The sequence below is a fragment of the Bos indicus genome, chromosome 19, assembly GCF_029378745.1.
Source record: "Bos indicus isolate NIAB-ARS_2022 breed Sahiwal x Tharparkar chromosome 19, NIAB-ARS_B.indTharparkar_mat_pri_1.0, whole genome shotgun sequence".
Classification (NCBI taxonomy): Eukaryota; Metazoa; Chordata; class Mammalia; order Artiodactyla; family Bovidae; genus Bos; species Bos indicus.
The window spans coordinates 34755536-34773063 of record NC_091778.1 but is presented as its reverse complement, the minus strand read 5'-3'; the positions used below and the strand labels follow the sequence as shown (position 1 = coordinate 34773063).

General features: G+C 46.2%; 1 protein-coding gene across 7 annotated transcripts in view; it reads left to right on the top strand.

Annotated features, from left to right (window-relative positions):
• SPECC1 (sperm antigen with calponin homology and coiled-coil domains 1) overlaps positions 1–17528 on the top strand; it is a 206724-nt gene that overhangs the window by 174688 nt on the left and 14508 nt on the right. For 5 of the 7 annotated variants that reach the window (XM_070773131.1, XM_070773132.1, XM_070773133.1 and 2 more), the window contains one exon: positions 15801–15917. The exons of the other annotated variants lie outside the window; for them this stretch is intronic. In XM_070773131.1, coding sequence (XP_070629232.1) covers positions 15801–15917 — 117 coding nt within the window. The remainder of the gene's footprint in view (positions 1–15800; positions 15918–17528) is intronic. 7 annotated transcript variants of the gene reach the window in all.

Sequence of the window (17528 nt, the reverse complement as noted above, 5' to 3'; positions counted from 1 at the left end):
TCAGCTGGTAAAGAATCCTCCTGCAATTCGGGAGACCTGGGTTCAATCCTTGAGTTGGAAAGATCCTCTGGAGAAGGGAAAGGCTATGCACTCCAGTGTTCTGGCCTGGAGAATTCCATGGACTCTGTAGTCCATGGGGCCACAAAGAGTCGGACACAGCTGAGAAACTTTCACTTTCAAGCAGAGAGAACAGGCATTTCATGCTCAAAAGACCCAAACTCCTTCCCATGACTTTCAGGGAAGAATTTTTAAAGATGAAGAGAGGGGAAGGGTTAGGGGTGTGTATCAGCTCCTGCACATCCTTCCTGTGGGCAGGAGATGAGGTAACAGGGGGTATTTCAGGAATCTTAATCGTCCACCTTCTAGTTCCAACCAGTCTAGGGTCTAGTGCTTGGGGTTAGCCTGTCGTCACCGTCCTCCACCTGGGCCAGGGTCTTATTTCTGCAGAACAACTCAAAGATACACGTCAGAGTGTTCTGTATGCCCCTTGGGACGAGCTTGCACTCCGTTTTATTGTTGAACTGTTGTTTCTTGACCCTTTGTCTTTTCTTTCCACATTCTCTCACTTCCCTAATAAATAACTGCTTGAATCTGCTCTTTGGAACTCAGGAAAAGCCTGGGAGACTAAAGCCTTTTTCTACAAATAAGCAGGGGACAAACAGAAGGACTTTTGTGCCCAGGAAGTCTCCATGGGGTCCTGCTTGGTTTCAGTCCCCCTTCTTCTTCCATCCTGAGGGGAACCGGGTGGGACAGGGAAGAGAATAGAGTTTTAGATAGAAGGGTTGATGATAAACTCTGCAGGGGAGCTTGATCTTAGGGGGAGTCCAGTTTCAGAGGGAGTGACAGAGTTTCTTTTGCAGGTGATGAAAATGTTCTGGAATTAGGCAGTGGTTATACAACCATGTAAGTGAATGAATAAGCTTCCGAATCACATTTTATAAGGGCAGACTTTATGGTGTGTGAGTTATATCCCAATAAAGCTCTTATTTGTTTTTAGAAAAGGCAGTTAGGAGAGCTTCCGTAGAGAGATCAAGGAGATTACGGATGAAGGGTTAGTGGGGGTGGTAGAAAATAGTACCTAGATGATAAATCTTATCAAACTATAACTTTAAACGATATAATTTTAATACACCGTGTATTACTGCGTATGCTAAGAAATAGTTGGAAAGTAAAATGGAGAGATGTAAGGTATTGGTCTTCTGGTTTTATTTAGGAGGTGGGATTCAAGGTGTTTACTTCATTATGATGATTCATAACTCAAATGTGTCTTTTGTATGATTGTTGTGTTGTGACATACAATTTGGGGGTGAAGTCTGAGGAAGAATGCCATAAAAATGTTTTATAGTCAGTGATTAAACCAGATCCTTTCTGAGAAAAACACAATGTGGAAGGACAGAGCACCTAAGAAATGGTCGTACAGAGAATGGGCTGGAGGGCCTTCAGGGTTGGCTTCTGTTCTTATTTCTCAGTGCCATTTCAGAGCTATGTGACGGTTAACAATTTGATTTAAAAAAAAAAGCAAAAAACCTGCATCTTTTAAAAACCAACGTAAACTTGAAAGATTGATAAAACCATTTTTCAGAAAAATGGCTGCTTCTCTCTAACCCTGAATTGCACATACTATAACTCAGAATTTACTCATTTTGGCGTGGCCTGTCTTGTTTTTTCATATTTTGTCTAATCAAAGCCCTTGCCATCTGGAATGGTGATAATGTAGTAGGTCTAATCCTATTACGCTGAGTAACATGTAAGTCTTGATCATATAAGTCTAGATCAGTGTTCGGCCAACCATGGCCCAGGGGCCAACTCAGGCCCACCATGGGGTTTTGTGGATAAAGATTTACAGGCACAGGATCACAATCATTCATTTACATGTGGCTGCTTCTGTGCTGTAACTGCAGTAAAAAGCCCTTCACAAGAAAGGTCGGCTGACCCCTCCCTTAGATACAGGTGTACATTTAGATACTTAGATAAAGAGTATCCCCCATTATTCAAATCATACTTGGCTCTTGCATTTCAGATAGCAAGAAGCCCATGTTCAGATGGCAAGAGGCTTACTTGAAGATGTGTCTGAATCTGTGGAGTTTCTGGTTTTGTACTGCAGGAATTGAGACAGCAAGGAGACAGCTGTGCTGTCACGAAGGCACAGACACCTTTGAACCTGGTGTTTTATTGTTTTTTTAATTGGAAAGTGGAAGTGAAAGTGTTAAGTTGCTCAGTTATGTCTGACTCTTTGCAACCCAATGGACTGTAGCCCACCAGGCTTCTCTGTCCATGGGATTTTCCAGGCAAGAGTACTGGAGTTGCCATTTCCTTCTCCAGGGGATCTTCCTGACCCGGGGATTGAACCCATGTCTCCCACATTGCAGGCAGATTCTTCGCTGTTCAAGCCATCAAGAAAACCCATTTTTAATTGAAGGATAATTGCTTTACAATATTGTGCTGGTTTTCTGCCACACATCAACATGAATCAGCCATAGATATACATATATCCCCTCTGTTTTGAACCTCTCTCCTTCCTCCCCTGCAATCCCACCCCTCTAGGTTATCACAGAGCACCGGGTTGAGCTCCCTGAGTCATATAGCAAATTCCCACCAGCTATCTGTTTTACATATGATAATGTATATGTTTCAGTGCTATTCTCTCAGTTTGTCCCACCATCCTCTTCCCCTGCGGTGTCCACAAGTCCGTTTTCTACATCTGCATCTCTATTCCTTCCCTGCAAATAGGTTCAAATTTTCGAGATTCCATTTATACGTGTTAATATACAGTATTTGTTTTGCTCTTTCTGACTTACTCCATTCTGTGTAACAGGCTCTAGGTTCAATCCACCTCACTAGAACAGATTCAAATTAGTTAACCTCTTAGCCAGCAACTACGTATTCTTCTATGTTAAAGAAAAAAGCAGTCTTCCTGTTGTCCTAAACAAACCTTAATTTGTCTTTGGAAAGAACACCCACGTTGCTGGCAAAATGTTTTTCTGTCTCTGGTTCCCAGACAAGCACCAGCGCATGCCTGACCAATAGCAAGCAGTCTGCGATCCATCAGGCCATTTGGAGCTCTGCTGGTTATTTTCTTTTTTGAGACAGGTCTCTTGAGAGCTACAGGCACGATTCAGAGAATGTATGATGCTTTGACTTATTTATGTCGTTAAAGTGGCTCCTTTCCTGATCTCATTATAAAGATCAATCCCCAGTAGAAAACCAGTGCCATTATTGGCCTGTGCTCTGTGGAGGCCCTTTTCACCTGCTGTCTCACTTCTGCTGCTGTTTATGAAACACTGTGGTTTGTGAAGACACTTTTTTACGTTTTCAAAAATCTAACTACAGTTGGTTTACAATAGTGTGTTAGTTTCAGGTGTAGAGCTTCAGATTCCTTGCCATTACAGGTCATGCTGCTGCTGCTGCTGCTAAGTCACTTCAGTCGTGTCCGACTCTGTGCAACCCCATAGACAGCAGCCCTCCAGGCTCCCCCGTCCCTGGGATTCTCCAGGCAAGAACACTGGAGTGGGTTGCCATTTCCTTCTCCAATGCATGAAAGTGAAAAGTGAAAGTGAAGTCACTCAGTCGTGTCCGACTCCTAGCGACCCCATGGACTGCAGCCCACCAGGCTCCTCCACCCATGGGATTTTCCAGGCAAGAGTACTAGAATGGGTTGCCATTGCCTTCTCCGATTACAGGTCATACAAGATATTAAATATAGTTGCATTGCTATACAGTAAATCTTCATTGTTTATTTTATATATAGTGTTGTGTATCTATTAATCCCAAACTCCTAATTTATCACCCCCACTTTCCCCTTCAGTAATCCTAAATTTGTTTGTCTATGAGTCTCTTTCTGTTTTGTAAAGAAGATCATTTGTATAATTATTTTTAGGTCCCACATATATATGATACTTATTTGTTTTTGTCTCTCTGACTCACTTCACTTAGTATGATAATCTCTAGTTTCATCCATGTTGCTACAAGTGGCATTATTTCATTATTTTTTATGGCTGAGTAGTATTCCATTGTGGGATTTCTCCGGTGGTTCAGCAGTAAAAAAAAAATCTGCCTGCAATGCAGGAGACGTGGGTTAGATCTCTGAGTCAGAAAGATCCCCTGGAGGAGGGCATGGCAACCCACTCCAGTGTTCTTGCCTGGAGAATCCGAGGACAGAGGAGCCTGGCAGGCTGCAGTCCATGGGGACACAAAGATTTGGATACAGCTAAAGTGACTGAGCACACACTCAAAAGTATTCCATTGTGTGTGTATACACACACAATGAAGTACCATACATAGATAGATGTAATATGTATATATATATATTTATATATAAATATAAACAAGTAAAATATATACATTTATATATATTTATATGTATATGTAATATATATATATAGAGAGAGAGATTTAGGTTGCTTCCTTGTCTTGGCAATTGTAAATAATACTGCTATGAACGTTAGGGTGCATATGTCTTTTTGAATTAGAGGTTTCATCTTTTCCGGGTGTGTGCCCAGGAGTGGGATTGCTGGATCATGTGGTAAATCTATTTTTAGTTTTTTAAGGGCCTCTGTACTGTTTTCCATAGTGGCTGCACCAGTTTTCATTCCCACCAGCTGTGTAGAAGAGCTCCCATTTCTCCACACCCTCTCTAGCATTTGTTGTTTGTAGACTTCTGATAATGGCCACTGACCAGTGTGAGGTGGAACTCTATTGTGGATTTGACTTGCATTACTCTAATAATTTAGCATCTTTTCATGGCCTGTTGACCATCTGTATGTCTCTGTGTCTCTTTCAGTTTCTATATGGTCATCACTAATTCAGTCCCAACCCTTGTGGAGATCCCCTTAGGTCCTACTTGTGAGGGGTTCCACCCATTTCCCACTGAGGGGTCTCCCCTGAGTCCTTGGCCACCTCCGTCCTGGCTTGTCCTCACTCCTGTGTCAGACGCTTGACTGTTATATTTCTGTCTCTCCTTTTACTCTTGCCTGGAAAATCCCATGGACAGAGGAGCCTGGTAGGCTGCAGTCCATGGGGTTGCTGAGGGTCAGACACGACTGAGCGACTTCACTTTCCCTTTTCACTTTCATGCATTGGAGAGGGAAATGGCAACCCACTCCAATGTTCTTGCCTGGAGAATCCCAGGGACTGGGGAGCCTGGTGGGCTGCCGTCTATGGGGTCGCACAGAGTTGGACACGACTGAAGTGACTTAGCAGCAGCAGCTCCTTTTTTTATTTTTTTGACCTTCAGGTTCCCATATCCGTTTTTTTTCTTGTTTTGGTTCCTCCAGTATCTTCTGAGCAGGAGTTCGTGGGAGGTAAAATTTCGTCACCTTGATTCTGCACATTACTCTGACACTTGGTGATTTCATTGGGTATAAAATTTTAGTTCTGGGCATAAGTGGAGATTCAGCATCTGGAATTCCCAGCCTCTTCTGCCGGTCTGGTTCTCTCTGCCACCAACAGCTGCTGTGCAGAAAGGTGGAAAGGTGATGGGGAAGCACTTACCATGTGTGGGGCCATGGGAAGGGAATGTCCACTGCCTTGTTATTGGTCACAATGTTGGCATCTCGACATTTTTCATTATTTGGTGGTATTAGTTGATTTTCTAGAGTTTTGAGGCAGACCATTGCAAGAAAATGATATTTTTTCTTTCTTTTTAATATTCATACCTTTTGTACTTTTTTGGTTTTATTCACTTGTAGAAGTTCAGGAAATGTTGACTAATAGTGTTAATGGTGGATAGTCTTGTTTTCCCTGCAAAATGAGTAGTATCTCGCCTTTAAATATGACTTTTGTGTTATTTCCTGATAAACACCATCCATTAAAGGAAGCCTAGTCCCAAGGTTATTACCGAGAGGTTTTTCTTTCTTTAATCCAGAAAAAGATAAGAATTGTTTCAAATTCCTTTTTGGCATTTGTTGAGCAATAAATACATCAGATGTTTTTCTCTTTCAACCCATTTATGTAATTCACATAAATATATTATGTAACAGGTGTCCTAGTGGGGACACATTCTTGTATTCCTGGGGGTAAAACTCCAGCGTGGCCAAGGGTGTCTGGTATTTTTTCATATGGTATATTCCTGGGGGAAGTTTCTGCCTGATGATGGCTGTTTTCTAATATGAAGCATATTGTGTTCTGTACTCTATTCATAATAAAGGACATTTGTCTTGTTGCTTAGTTTAGGGATAGATAAAGTTTTGCGTTAATAAGACCTGGTTTAAAATGTTAACAGGCACTTACATGTACAAGTCACAAATGCAGTAGACCAGCTCAGCATCCCTAGAGGCCACAGGCTGAGGGACCCACATCGTGCCCGTTCCAACCTTCTGCATTCCTACAAAATGCAGGAGAAAGAGAGGGGACAGAAGGAGGTGGGCTTTGGGGGATAGCGTTCGAGGACGCTTAGAACCTCTCCCTGTGAGTTAGCAGAGTCTTATGGCTTTACAGGATCACTGGAACGAAAGGCCTGTGTTCATACATCACCAGGGCGTACTCTTCTCCATACGTGTAGAAATGTCAGGAGTCCTACCAGCTTCAGGAAGCAAGAGCAGGATTTTCAGAATGGTGCGAAAATGTTTCTTCCTTTCTTCTCCCCGGGGGCCATCATCCTGCTAGGTGGGGAAAGGAGGTGCTTCTCAGGATCCGATATACCAGCAGCCGGTGTGGCCACACGGCACCACCAGACATCAAAAGCCATTAACCTGCCTTCAGTGAGAGCTGAGGCCCGGATGCCTGGATGTTGCTGCTCTTCGCTCTCTGTCCCCCAGGGCTGCTCGTAAGTCTGTTTAGACAATAGCAGTCCCCAGTGACTCTGTGCTGAGTATTTTTTCCGTTCTTTTATTCATGAAATGTTCATCTGGGAAAGAAACACTCTAGCCACAAGAAGATTATGATTTCGGAGACTGAATTCAGTCTTCTTGGGGGTGGGAGGTTAAGATGCGGTTCAAGATTGTTTGTCGAGCATAAATTAAACTTGGTCTTAGAATGAAATTCCTCAGAACAAGTTGTTTAGTTATTATGTTGTGGTTTTTTTTGGGTAAGCATATCCAAAAATACATAAGTTCCATTTTCCCTTTAAAAAACAATGGTTTTCTTTTTCTCCTTACTAAAAATATTCTGTTTAGAGTACTAGAGCATTATAGGATGGACAGAATCACATTGTTCCCTGAAACCTTGTGGATTCTTTTATGGATGTGTGGAGAAGTCACTCATATGTTATGGGGTAGGTATGGGAGGGAATAAGATAGAGAAGGTCTCAGAGGGCAGATTGGCAGAATCCATTGTGGTTTATTCCATGTGTGTGCAGAGTGATAGCAAAAGGCTGGAAACAGCCTCAGCATCTGTTGTGTTCATCCACATCGTAGGAAAGAACAGAGCTGAGAATGAGCTGGTGTATAGTGAGTATTGCACGTGTGGTGGACATTGTTCTGCTGGCTTACGTGTCTCGACTGCAATCCCATGAGATATCTCTTCCAAATCCTTTTTGAGAATTTGGAAACCAACGTGCAGAGAAGTTGCCTAATTGCTTACAATCATGCCACTAGTAAGTGACGGGCTTCTGGCTTCAGAATGCACTGTTAGTTTCTACACTGTAGCTGTTTCTCCCTATGTGGTGTAAGAACCTGTCTCTGGACCCTGGTGAGTAGGGAAAAAATCAGGATTCGGAACTGTCCACAGCATGCTATACTTGCATAAAAGGAGGGGGAATAAACCTTCACATTTGTTTTGTACAGGGCAGTGCTGTCCAGGAAAACTCTTGAGTTGGTGGGAATGTTCTAGATCTATGCCAATGAGCACCTTACCCACTCACCAGACATGGTTCCTGAGCAGTTAAAAGGTGGCTACTGTGGCTGAGAACCTGAATCTTAGACTTTATTTAATTTTAAATGATTTAAGTGGCTACCTGTGGCTACTGCCTATCTTGTCAGATAATGCAGGACAGAACAGACATGGGAGCTGGTGAGAGATCATTTCATCTTATGGTTTTCAATCTCTAAAAAGAGCTTCTGCATAAACTTTTGTTGGAAGAGCAGATTCCATAGCCAGTCATTTCAAAACCATGAATATAGGGACTTCCCCTTGTGGCTCAGTGGTAAAGAATCCGCAGGCCAATGCAGGCGACTTGGGTTCAATCCCTGATCCAGGAAGATCCCACATGCCACAGAGCAGCTAGGACCATGCACCCCAACTAACTGAGCTTGTGCCCTAGGGCCTGTTCTCCGTAACAAGAGAAGCCACCACCATGAGAAACCCATGCACCGCAACCAGAGAGCAGCCCCTGCTCACTGTAGTTAGAGAAAGCCTGTGCACAGCAATGAAGACCCAGCACAGCCAAAAATAAATTACGAAATAAACAAAATAAATATAATCTAACCTAATCTGAGCTAGTTATTTGGAAGGTGGGGAAACTGAAAGACAGAGAAGTTGAGTCATTTGTCTCAAGTCCCAGTCACACAGCTGCTATAGTGACAAAGACCTGGGCCTCAGAGCTGCTCGCAACTTGGGTTCGTTTTTCCTCCTTGGAGTCTTTTATGTTTTGGTTTGCCAAGGTCCCTGTTCAGTCTGATTTTCAGTCACAAAAGAAAACAAGAGCCAGACTTTTGTCTCCAGTGTTCCCGGAACCACAGGGGGATCCTGTCCATGACTTGCTGGTTCTCTGTAGCCCAGCCACCAGGGGCCACCCCCATGTGACCCCAGATCACGGCACGTCTGCCCCGCTTGCTCTACTGAACGTGGTGAACCTTTTGAGCTGGGGACCACGCTTCGTTGTGTGTGTGTCCTGTGGCACCCAACACACAAAGGGGCTCAGTGAGCATTTGCTGTCATTAGACTTCAGACTGAGGGCTGAGCTCCCCTTCCAGTCTGGAAACTTGACCCGTGAGTGCAGATGGTTCATGATGGGAACACATGCAGTGAAGCATACAGCTTATTGAAATGACAGAGTTTGCCTCCAAACCCAGAATCAGGCTCCAGAGCCTGGTCTCTGAAACACTGTACTATTCTGCTTCTCTTTGTTGAGGGTTGGAAGGACATATAAGATTTTGAGCAGTATCCTAGGCACCAAGAAACCATTTCTGTAACTTGTCCTTTGTGGATACAGATAAGCTCTCAGCTAGAGGCATGGGGTTTCGGGGTACAGACAGATGACAGAGCCTAGAAAAGGGGCAATTGGACCATTCTAGGATGAATGGAGCCACCAGAGCTACAAGTAACCATCTCCCTTAGAAAGAGTAGGTCAAGATGAGTGAAATTAATGAAAATGAGGTGATCTACTCAGGAGAGAGTCACTAGAGGACTGGAAAGGAAAAGTGCTTTTACAGAGACCCTGAGCATGGGCTGGGCCTGGGGATGGGACACGGCAGGGAATTGTTTCAGAGCCAAGCTGAGGGGTAGAGGGAAGACCTGGCAGGAACTAGAGGCAGAGGAACTAGTGCCTCGTGATGCGCTGGGGGTGTGGCGAGAGGGGCCGCTGTCTTGGGGGGCGGAATGGGGCCATCTGTCATGATGCCATGGTCAGAGAACCTCAGGGAGGGAAGTCATGGGTGGGGACACTCTAGCACTTGTTCAGTGAGAAAGGAAGAAGCAAGAAAGATAAGCTCCAACCGTGCTTCTGATGTGTCAGTATCCTTTCAGCACTGTCTCCAGGGGGAGGTGGTGCATATCTGCCTACACATCCCTGGAGACAAAGCAGCCCTCTTGTCATCAGAAAGCCCTCATCCTCAGATGGTCCTGTTCTCTTTCCCCTGTAACTTACCCTTGGTTCTTGCCATGTAAGTCAAAGAGCGTTCTTCCTAGACCTGCTGCTCTGAGCTACTCTGTCCCAGGTCTTAAGCCCTCAGTTCCTTATGAATCTATCTGCTTGTTATTCACTGATGACATAGAGAAGTCCAGGGCCAACCTTCTAGGTTGACGTTTATCTAGTAATCGGTGAAAAGTATGATTATCTAGAACTTATTGAGTGTAGCAGACATATTGAAAACCAGAATGGCTGTGTTTTCCCACAAGCTTCCTAGGAATGTATTCAGGTCAGAAGACTGAGTTATAGATTTTTTATTAAGGTTTTCAAAAGGAAAGTTTATTTAGCTTAATTGGTAGGCAACTGGGGTATCACCAGTTCCCCATTCTGAACAGTAATATTGCAGTAAACATTCTTGTAGGTGTGTCTTTGAGCAGATAGATGTGTGACTATTTCCCCTAGAAAAGTTGCCTAGAAGTGAAGTGACTTGATCAAATCATATTTGCATTTAGCAAAGTGCTTCTGGTTGCCTTCCTGAAAGTCTGTACCAGTTTATATTCCTGTCAGCCCACGTGGGCTTCCCTGGTGGCTCAGATGGTAAAGAATCCGCCTGCAATGCAGGAGATCCCGGTTTGATTCCTGGGTTAGGAAGATCCCTAGAGAAGGGATGAGCTTCAGTATTCATGGGCTTCTCTGGTGGCTCAGACAGTAAAGAATCCACCTGCAATGTGGGAGACCTGAGTTTGATCCCTGGGTCGGGAAGATCCTCTGTTGGAGGGCATGGCAACCCACTCCAGTATTCTGGCCTGGAGAATCCCATGAACAGAGAGGAGCCTGGCGGGCTACAGTCCATGGGGTCTCAAAGAGTCAGACATGACTGAGTGACTAAGCACACACATCAGCCCATCACCCACTTCCCCACATCTTTGTTGACTCTGTGAATTAACCATTTATTTCACTTTTGCCAATTTGATGAACAAAGTTTCTATTTTCTGGTGAGACTGAAGCCCTCCTCATGTATTTCTGACTGGTTGTATCTCTGGGTATTAGTCACTTACTGTGTGTACGCAAGTATCTTTTTTTTTAATGTGTGTCACACAGAAACTTAACTTTATGTAGCCAGTTCTTTTATACTCTTTGCATTTTGTGCCTTGGATGGCTCTGTTTCCCCAGGATGATAAACCTGTTCATCTGTATCCTCATGTTTGATGTTGGCTTATAAATTTAGCCATCTGATTAAATATACTTATCTCCAGGCAGCTGATCCCCGAAAGAAGGGACATTCATGAGGTGATCCATGGTCACAGCTCTCTGTGGGGAACAGTTTCTGTCATGGTGCAGAGCTGGTTTTGGGTGGGGAGGGGTCACAGCCGCCCTCCCGAGATGAGGACACACTGATCAGAGTGGGCACCCGAGACAGCAACCTTCAGTGAGATGGGGCCTCAGAAAGGAAGGGTGTACAGAGAGTGTCCCGTGGTCCACAGGCGGGTCTGCGTAAGTCCATGGCCAAGGACTGCACATGTGCAGGGCCAGGCCACTTGAGGGTCACCGGGTAGCCTGGGATTGGACTGGCTCCTGGAATGGGAGGCGTGGGTAGGTGCAGACGTGCGTCCAGGCAGGGATCGAGGTCACGTTCAGAGAGGGCGTGCAGGCCGCCTTTGTGGTGATTTCCCCTCCCCTCCCCTTGCATGTGCACATGCTCTTCTGTACTTTTCTCACCAGATCTTCAAAGGAAGCTCTGTCTCCCCAGGGCTCTTCCTACCCAAGCTGCGCCTTGCTGAGGAATGAGCTACTTTTATCCTCAATGATCTATAAATTGTTACACGCCCCCCTCCCCCCTCCAAAAAAAAATCTCAGTCTGATTCTCCAGCTGTGACAATAAGACATCTTCGAGAAAGGCCCAGGAAGCCCCAGGGCGACGGTGCTAAGGCTGCCCGGCGCCCAGGACAGCTGATCCCTGAAGCGGGGGACTGACGGCGATTTCTAAACGGTCTGCCGTCTCCTTCCCAGAAACTTTCTTTTTTTTTTTTTTTTTAACTTTTTAAAAATCTTGTGCATTTAGTGCACACAGAGTCGATCCATTCGTTGAAATCCATTGGAACAGCCTACAGAGACCCTGAGGGATGATGGAGTTTCAGTGGGAACAGGTCACAGCCATGTCCTTGGTGGGTGCCTGCTCTGCAGAGCAGTTCATGTTTTCACCAGATGTCAGCATTTCCAGGCAACAGAAGGCAAATGAAATGAACCTTCTAGAAGCAAATGCTGTGGTTGTTGGGTTTGCTCTGCTCTGTCAGCCGTGTTGTTTGTGAGCTGCATCCCCACTCACCCTCCTGGAACTTATCTACAACCTCAGCCTCTCTGATCATGTTCTCAGATGTTCACCAGTGTTGTTTTAGCTTCTTCTGTGCACGTCAGTTTGTGTGTGTCTCAAATGACTTCTGCGGCCCTAGGGACAGAAATCTGTTATCTTACAAAATTTTCTCCTAAGCACTCCTTTTTGGAAATGCTCAGAATGTTACCTTTTTTATATCTGAGCCTTCCTCTCCCTGGAACTTTCTCTCACTTGGGAATGTCTCTGAAGTATTTATAGCCCAGAGAAAGTTGAGGGTAATTTGCAGTGAGTAATTACCATTCCCCTTGGGGAAATAGTCAGCAAGTTTCTTTTTGGTTGTAGCTCTGCTTTTCCCCCAGTAAATCTATGTGAATTCCAAAATGCTGACATTCTTTTGGACAGCCATGGTTCAGCCCCTTAAGAAGATCAGGGTCCCTGTTTGTCTTCCCTTTCTCCTTCTTAATCAGTCCTCTTCCCTGACTGCCCCCCTCCCTCACCCACCCCTCTTCCTGCTCATCTCCCTCCCCGGCCTCCCTTCATTTCTTTCCTCTTTATTGATGTAGCTCTTATTGCACGTACATGTGTACAGCTCAGTGAATTTTCATGAAGCACATACATCCATGTCACCAGCATCCAGTTCTGGACACACAGCCTCCCGACATGCTCCCTTCCATCTACTGACTTGCAGTCAAGGCTAACAGTGATCTCAGGCAGTTTTATTCGGGAATAACTCTACCATCTTGTAGAGTGCCTGGTTGGCTGATTCCCACTGCTCTGTACATTATTCTCTTGATGCGGCCCTAAGATTCAGTGGGATGGTCTCTGGGGAAAGGAAGGTACCGTATTTACACCCCTTGGGTGCCATGTTCTTGTCCTTGGTCAGTGCAGCTGTGAGCACTGAGTATTGATGCTCACAGGCTACACAGGCCTCACCCACACCGAGGCCCAGCTGATGCTGACGGTCCCCAGCTGAGGAAAAGGCTTTTCATCCGTCCTAGGGTGGGGCCTGGAGTCAGGACTCGCCTTGTTCTTTGGCTCAGCCACCCGGCCCAGGACACTGTCTTCTCTCTGCCCTCACCCGGCAGCCCATTCCCGCCCAGGAGTACCTGCTGCCTACCCTATCTACAAGCCTTCTGCACAGTTCACTCTTCAGGGCCTCTGGGAAGACTCTTCCTCCACTCCCTGCTCAGCAAGGCCATCCCCATGCATCCTCCATGTCCCCTGCGCCCACTCTGTCCGCTGACCAGAAACTCGAGGAGTACTCGACTACGGTGATCTGCAGACGGGTCCACAGTTGAACAGGATTCAAGTGAGAGACCTCAGAGAGCATTGGTCAGCTCACCCCTTTGGTGTGATTCTTGTGAAAAACACGAGCATATCAAGCTGTGCCATTCTCAGCTCACCTTTTTCTCATCCAGATGTATCTTGGGGAGCAGTAAGGAAGCCCTTGGGGGTGACAGCCACAGGGTGACCACTGGAACCCAGTGCCTCTGCCCTCTGACTCCCACCTCTGACCTGAGGGACCAAGATGCACACATGTGCTTAGTTGTCTGCCAGCGGTGCTGAGGGGAGATAGTTGATACTCTCATTGTTCACATAGAACCAAGGACAGTTTCGGTGGCATTGAGGAAACTAGAGCTGTTGTTCCCCCCCAGAGAAGTGAAGGGTAAGATTTTATTTGAGCACATCATGTTCTTGGAATGAATGTAATCTTGACAGGTCACAGCTGGATGCCCTCCATCTCTGCCGGAGACAGAACAATTCTAAGACCTAGGAACTTCCCTGGTTGTCCAGTGGTTACGAACCTGCCTTCCAGTGCAGGGGACACAGGTTTGATCCCTGGTCCGGGAAGATCCCACATGCTGCAGAGCAACTAAGCACTCTAGGGCCTGAGCTGGAGCCCTTTTCTGAGCTCTGCAACAAGAAGACTACCACAAGAAGAAGCTTGTGCACTGAAGCTAGAGAAAGCCCTTGCGCAGCAATGAAGACCTAGTGCAGCCAAATAAATAATAATAATAAATTTTCTTTAAAAAAAATTAAAAGACAAAAACAAAGTCTGTAAACTGGGAAATAAGTGACACAAAAGACAAGCCCTTCCTGACCCACATGTTGGATCTGGTGAGCCAGCTGGATTTAGGATTTACATAATTCCTTGTTTTAAAAGCTGCCTCCTTGGTCTGAGGCAGTGTTTAAGTCCTGCTGCTGAAGCGTGAGGGTCCATGTGTGTCTCATGATGCCTGATGGCCAGAGAGTGGCCGTCCATCCGGAAGTGACTTGGCTTCTGATCTATCCTGAGGGCCTGAGTCATTCTGATTAACTCTTCACTCCTGGCTTTGGTGGCACCAGATTTTTACCCTCCACACTGGCTCAATAAATGAGGATGTTTGCACTTTAGATCAAAAGTTGTTCCTAAGTGGTGTTCAGTGAGCTGAAACAGAGGGCAGCATCTCAGTTTGTTAGGTGGTGGCATTGTCCCCCTTCCGGGTCCCCTTTGGCCTCTCAAATGCCTCTGAAGATAGTATAGATGGAGAAAAATGATGTTTTGTGTCATAAATGGTATAACAGTGCAGTGTAAAAAAATGTTTTCATGTTTCAGAAAAAGAAAGATCTACCAAGTGTTAAAGGCTTTTGGTGTAAAGTGAATTTATACAGGAAGGAAGTCAGGGAGGGAGGGAGAAAAGGGAAGGAGGAAGGAAACCCAACAAGAGGACGGGGGCAGTGGCCAGCGGGTGGAGCTGGACCAGCAGGGTTTGGTTTCACTTCAGCTTTCTTACCTGTCAGATGGGCATGACGCTGCTTACTTACGGGTGTGGGTGTCCTGGGAATTAAATGAGAAAATGCACAGTGACAGGCACCGTGTAGACACTCCGCCAACCGTCCTCCCTTCTCACCCCTCAAGTCCGGAAACCCTCCGCTCTTGCTAATGCCTGGTTTCTCTGCAGCTGCCCCGCCTCCCAGGGTCTCCCAGCCCAGCATCAGGTTTGAAAGCTGAAACTGAGTGAACTGGATGGGTCGTGGCCACCCACTCCAGCTCTTCCTTCTGCTTTTTTCATGAGCAAGCCTCTTCAGAAGGCATAAAATCAAAGTGCCTTCATTTCCAGCACAGCCCCCAAGTCCCATCAGGTAGCTGCAGGGTCGTCACAGAGACTTTTGAGACAAGAGATCCAGATGATCTGCTTCTCGGGGGTCCAGCCTGAGCACAGACAGACCTTGCAGCCGGGCCTCTCAGACTTGTATGTCACACTAGTGCCTGTCTGAGAGCTTAAGGACACACTGCTTAAGGTGGCTCTCTGAGGGGAAGTCCCCGGGTCTTCCCTAGGAGATGGTGGTGATGATGGTGATGGAGACGGTGATGAGATGATGGTGGTGGTAGTGATGGTGATGATGACGGTGGTGATTCTTCTTTGGCCAAATAAGGCTGGGAGGTACTAGGATGTACAAAGCTAACCAAGTGGTTAATCTGAGAATACAGTGTCTGAGAACCTTTGACCTACCAGCAGGCCACCAGAAATTCCCCACTGTTTCTCACTCCAGAGTCTTTTTTTGTGCATTTCTGTGAATGGATTTGGGCAACACCAGGCCACCATTCCTGGCAGCAAAATTATTAATGAATGTACTCCCAGCAGACGTGGGTAGTATCTGGTCTCATCTTCCAGCAAACCCAGAGATGCACACATGCATCGCAGCATAGCCCTGTTTAGTCATGACTCAGCAGTCTGGTGATTAATGCCACTCTCCCCACAGAACATTGATATCACCAATTTCAGCAGCAGCTGGAGTGATGGCTTGGCCTTTTGTGCTCTCCTCCACACCTACCTGCCCGCCCACATCCCATACCAGGAGCTGAACAGCCAGGAGAAAGTAAGTCCTGCATCCCCACCCCGGTCACTCTCCAGAACACAGGGGAATTTCTCACACCGTTGATACATCCCAGGGAGTGTGGGGTTTGTGGACTTGAAGAGGAAACTGGGGTAAGATTCCAGCACAGATCACAATGGAGGGCAGGTCCCACCCTCAGTAATGTCCTCAACTTCCCTTGTTACCTAGGAAAATGCAGCAGAGACCAGTTGACTGTGTCTGCTGAGAACTTCCTATCACTCAGTTTTCAGAGGAGGCCTTCATGGTTTCAAGACCTTAGGCCAGCATTTTCAAAATCTTTTCCAAAGAACCAGAAATCCCTGGCTCAGATAAACTGGGGAAGCTATCTATCATAGCACACTTCCGGAGATTCTTGATGCCATAAATACTCTAGGAAGTCCTTCATTAGAGAAACCTGTGTGACTCATTTTAGGCCAGTGTACATCAGAGCCACAAAACCTTTTTAACGTTTAATATAATCACCCATAACAGGAGTTGGCAGACTTCCCCTGTTGGGGGTCAGTGGTAGGCTTTGTTGGTCTGTGGTCTTTGTCAAAGCTACTCAGCTCTCCCATCAAAGCACCCAAGTGGCCATAGATGTTTGTCAATAATAGGCTTGCTGTGTTCTAATAAAACTTTATTAGCAAAAACAGGCTGAGGGCTGAGTTTGGCCTGTGGGCTTTGATTTAGCAAACCCTGCCCAAGAACATCCTTAAAATCATATTCCACAGAGTTATTCCAGGAAACACTGTCCCTGGCCCTGGACTCATTTACTCAACAGATGTTTCTTGGTAGCTGTCATGCCCAGTAATAAAGGCAGCAGTGGTGGTGTAGACAGGTCCTTTGTCCTTGGGAGGTGGGTGGTCAGCAAACAAGTGAGTAAACTTGTAACAAGTAGCACTGTAAGTAAATAACTGTAAACTATGACTTCCCTGGTGGCTAAGACGGTAAAGCATCTGTCTACAATGCGGAAGACCTGGGTTCAATCCCTGGGTTGGGAAGATTCCCTGGAGAAGGAAATGGCAACCCACTCCAGTACCCTTGTCTAGAAAATCCCATGGATGGAGGAGCCTGGTGTCCATGGGGTTGCAAAGAGTCGGACACGACTGAGCGACTTCACTCACTCACTCATGAAAGACCATGAGAGAAGCATAGGGTGTGGGGTGAACATGGGGACCTAACTTTCACCAGGAAGGTTGTGGACGTCTCTGAGGTGGAATTCCAGTGAAGAGCCCACATGAGGGAACCAGTGATGCACAGAGCCGGGGGGCCTTCCAGAGCCAGGGAGCATGCCAAAGGCACACCCAGGGGAGCAGAGACCAGAGACATGGGGAGGCCGGTGGGCCATATGAGGAAGTCCATAGGACAGGGTGTGGGGGAGGGGTCCCGAGCATGGGAGCGTCTGTCCCCTTGGAGTCTGTGGTGTGCCACCCTCCCAGCACATGGATGCTTCACTAAAACCCATCCTTTGGGGTTTTACTGGCAGCTTCATTATACAGACATAACTAATTAAATCATTGGTCATTGGTGACTGGTTCAGCCTCCAGCCCCTCCCCGCTCCCTGCAGGTCAAGGGGTGGGACTGAATGTTATAACCTCTAATCCCACACTGTCT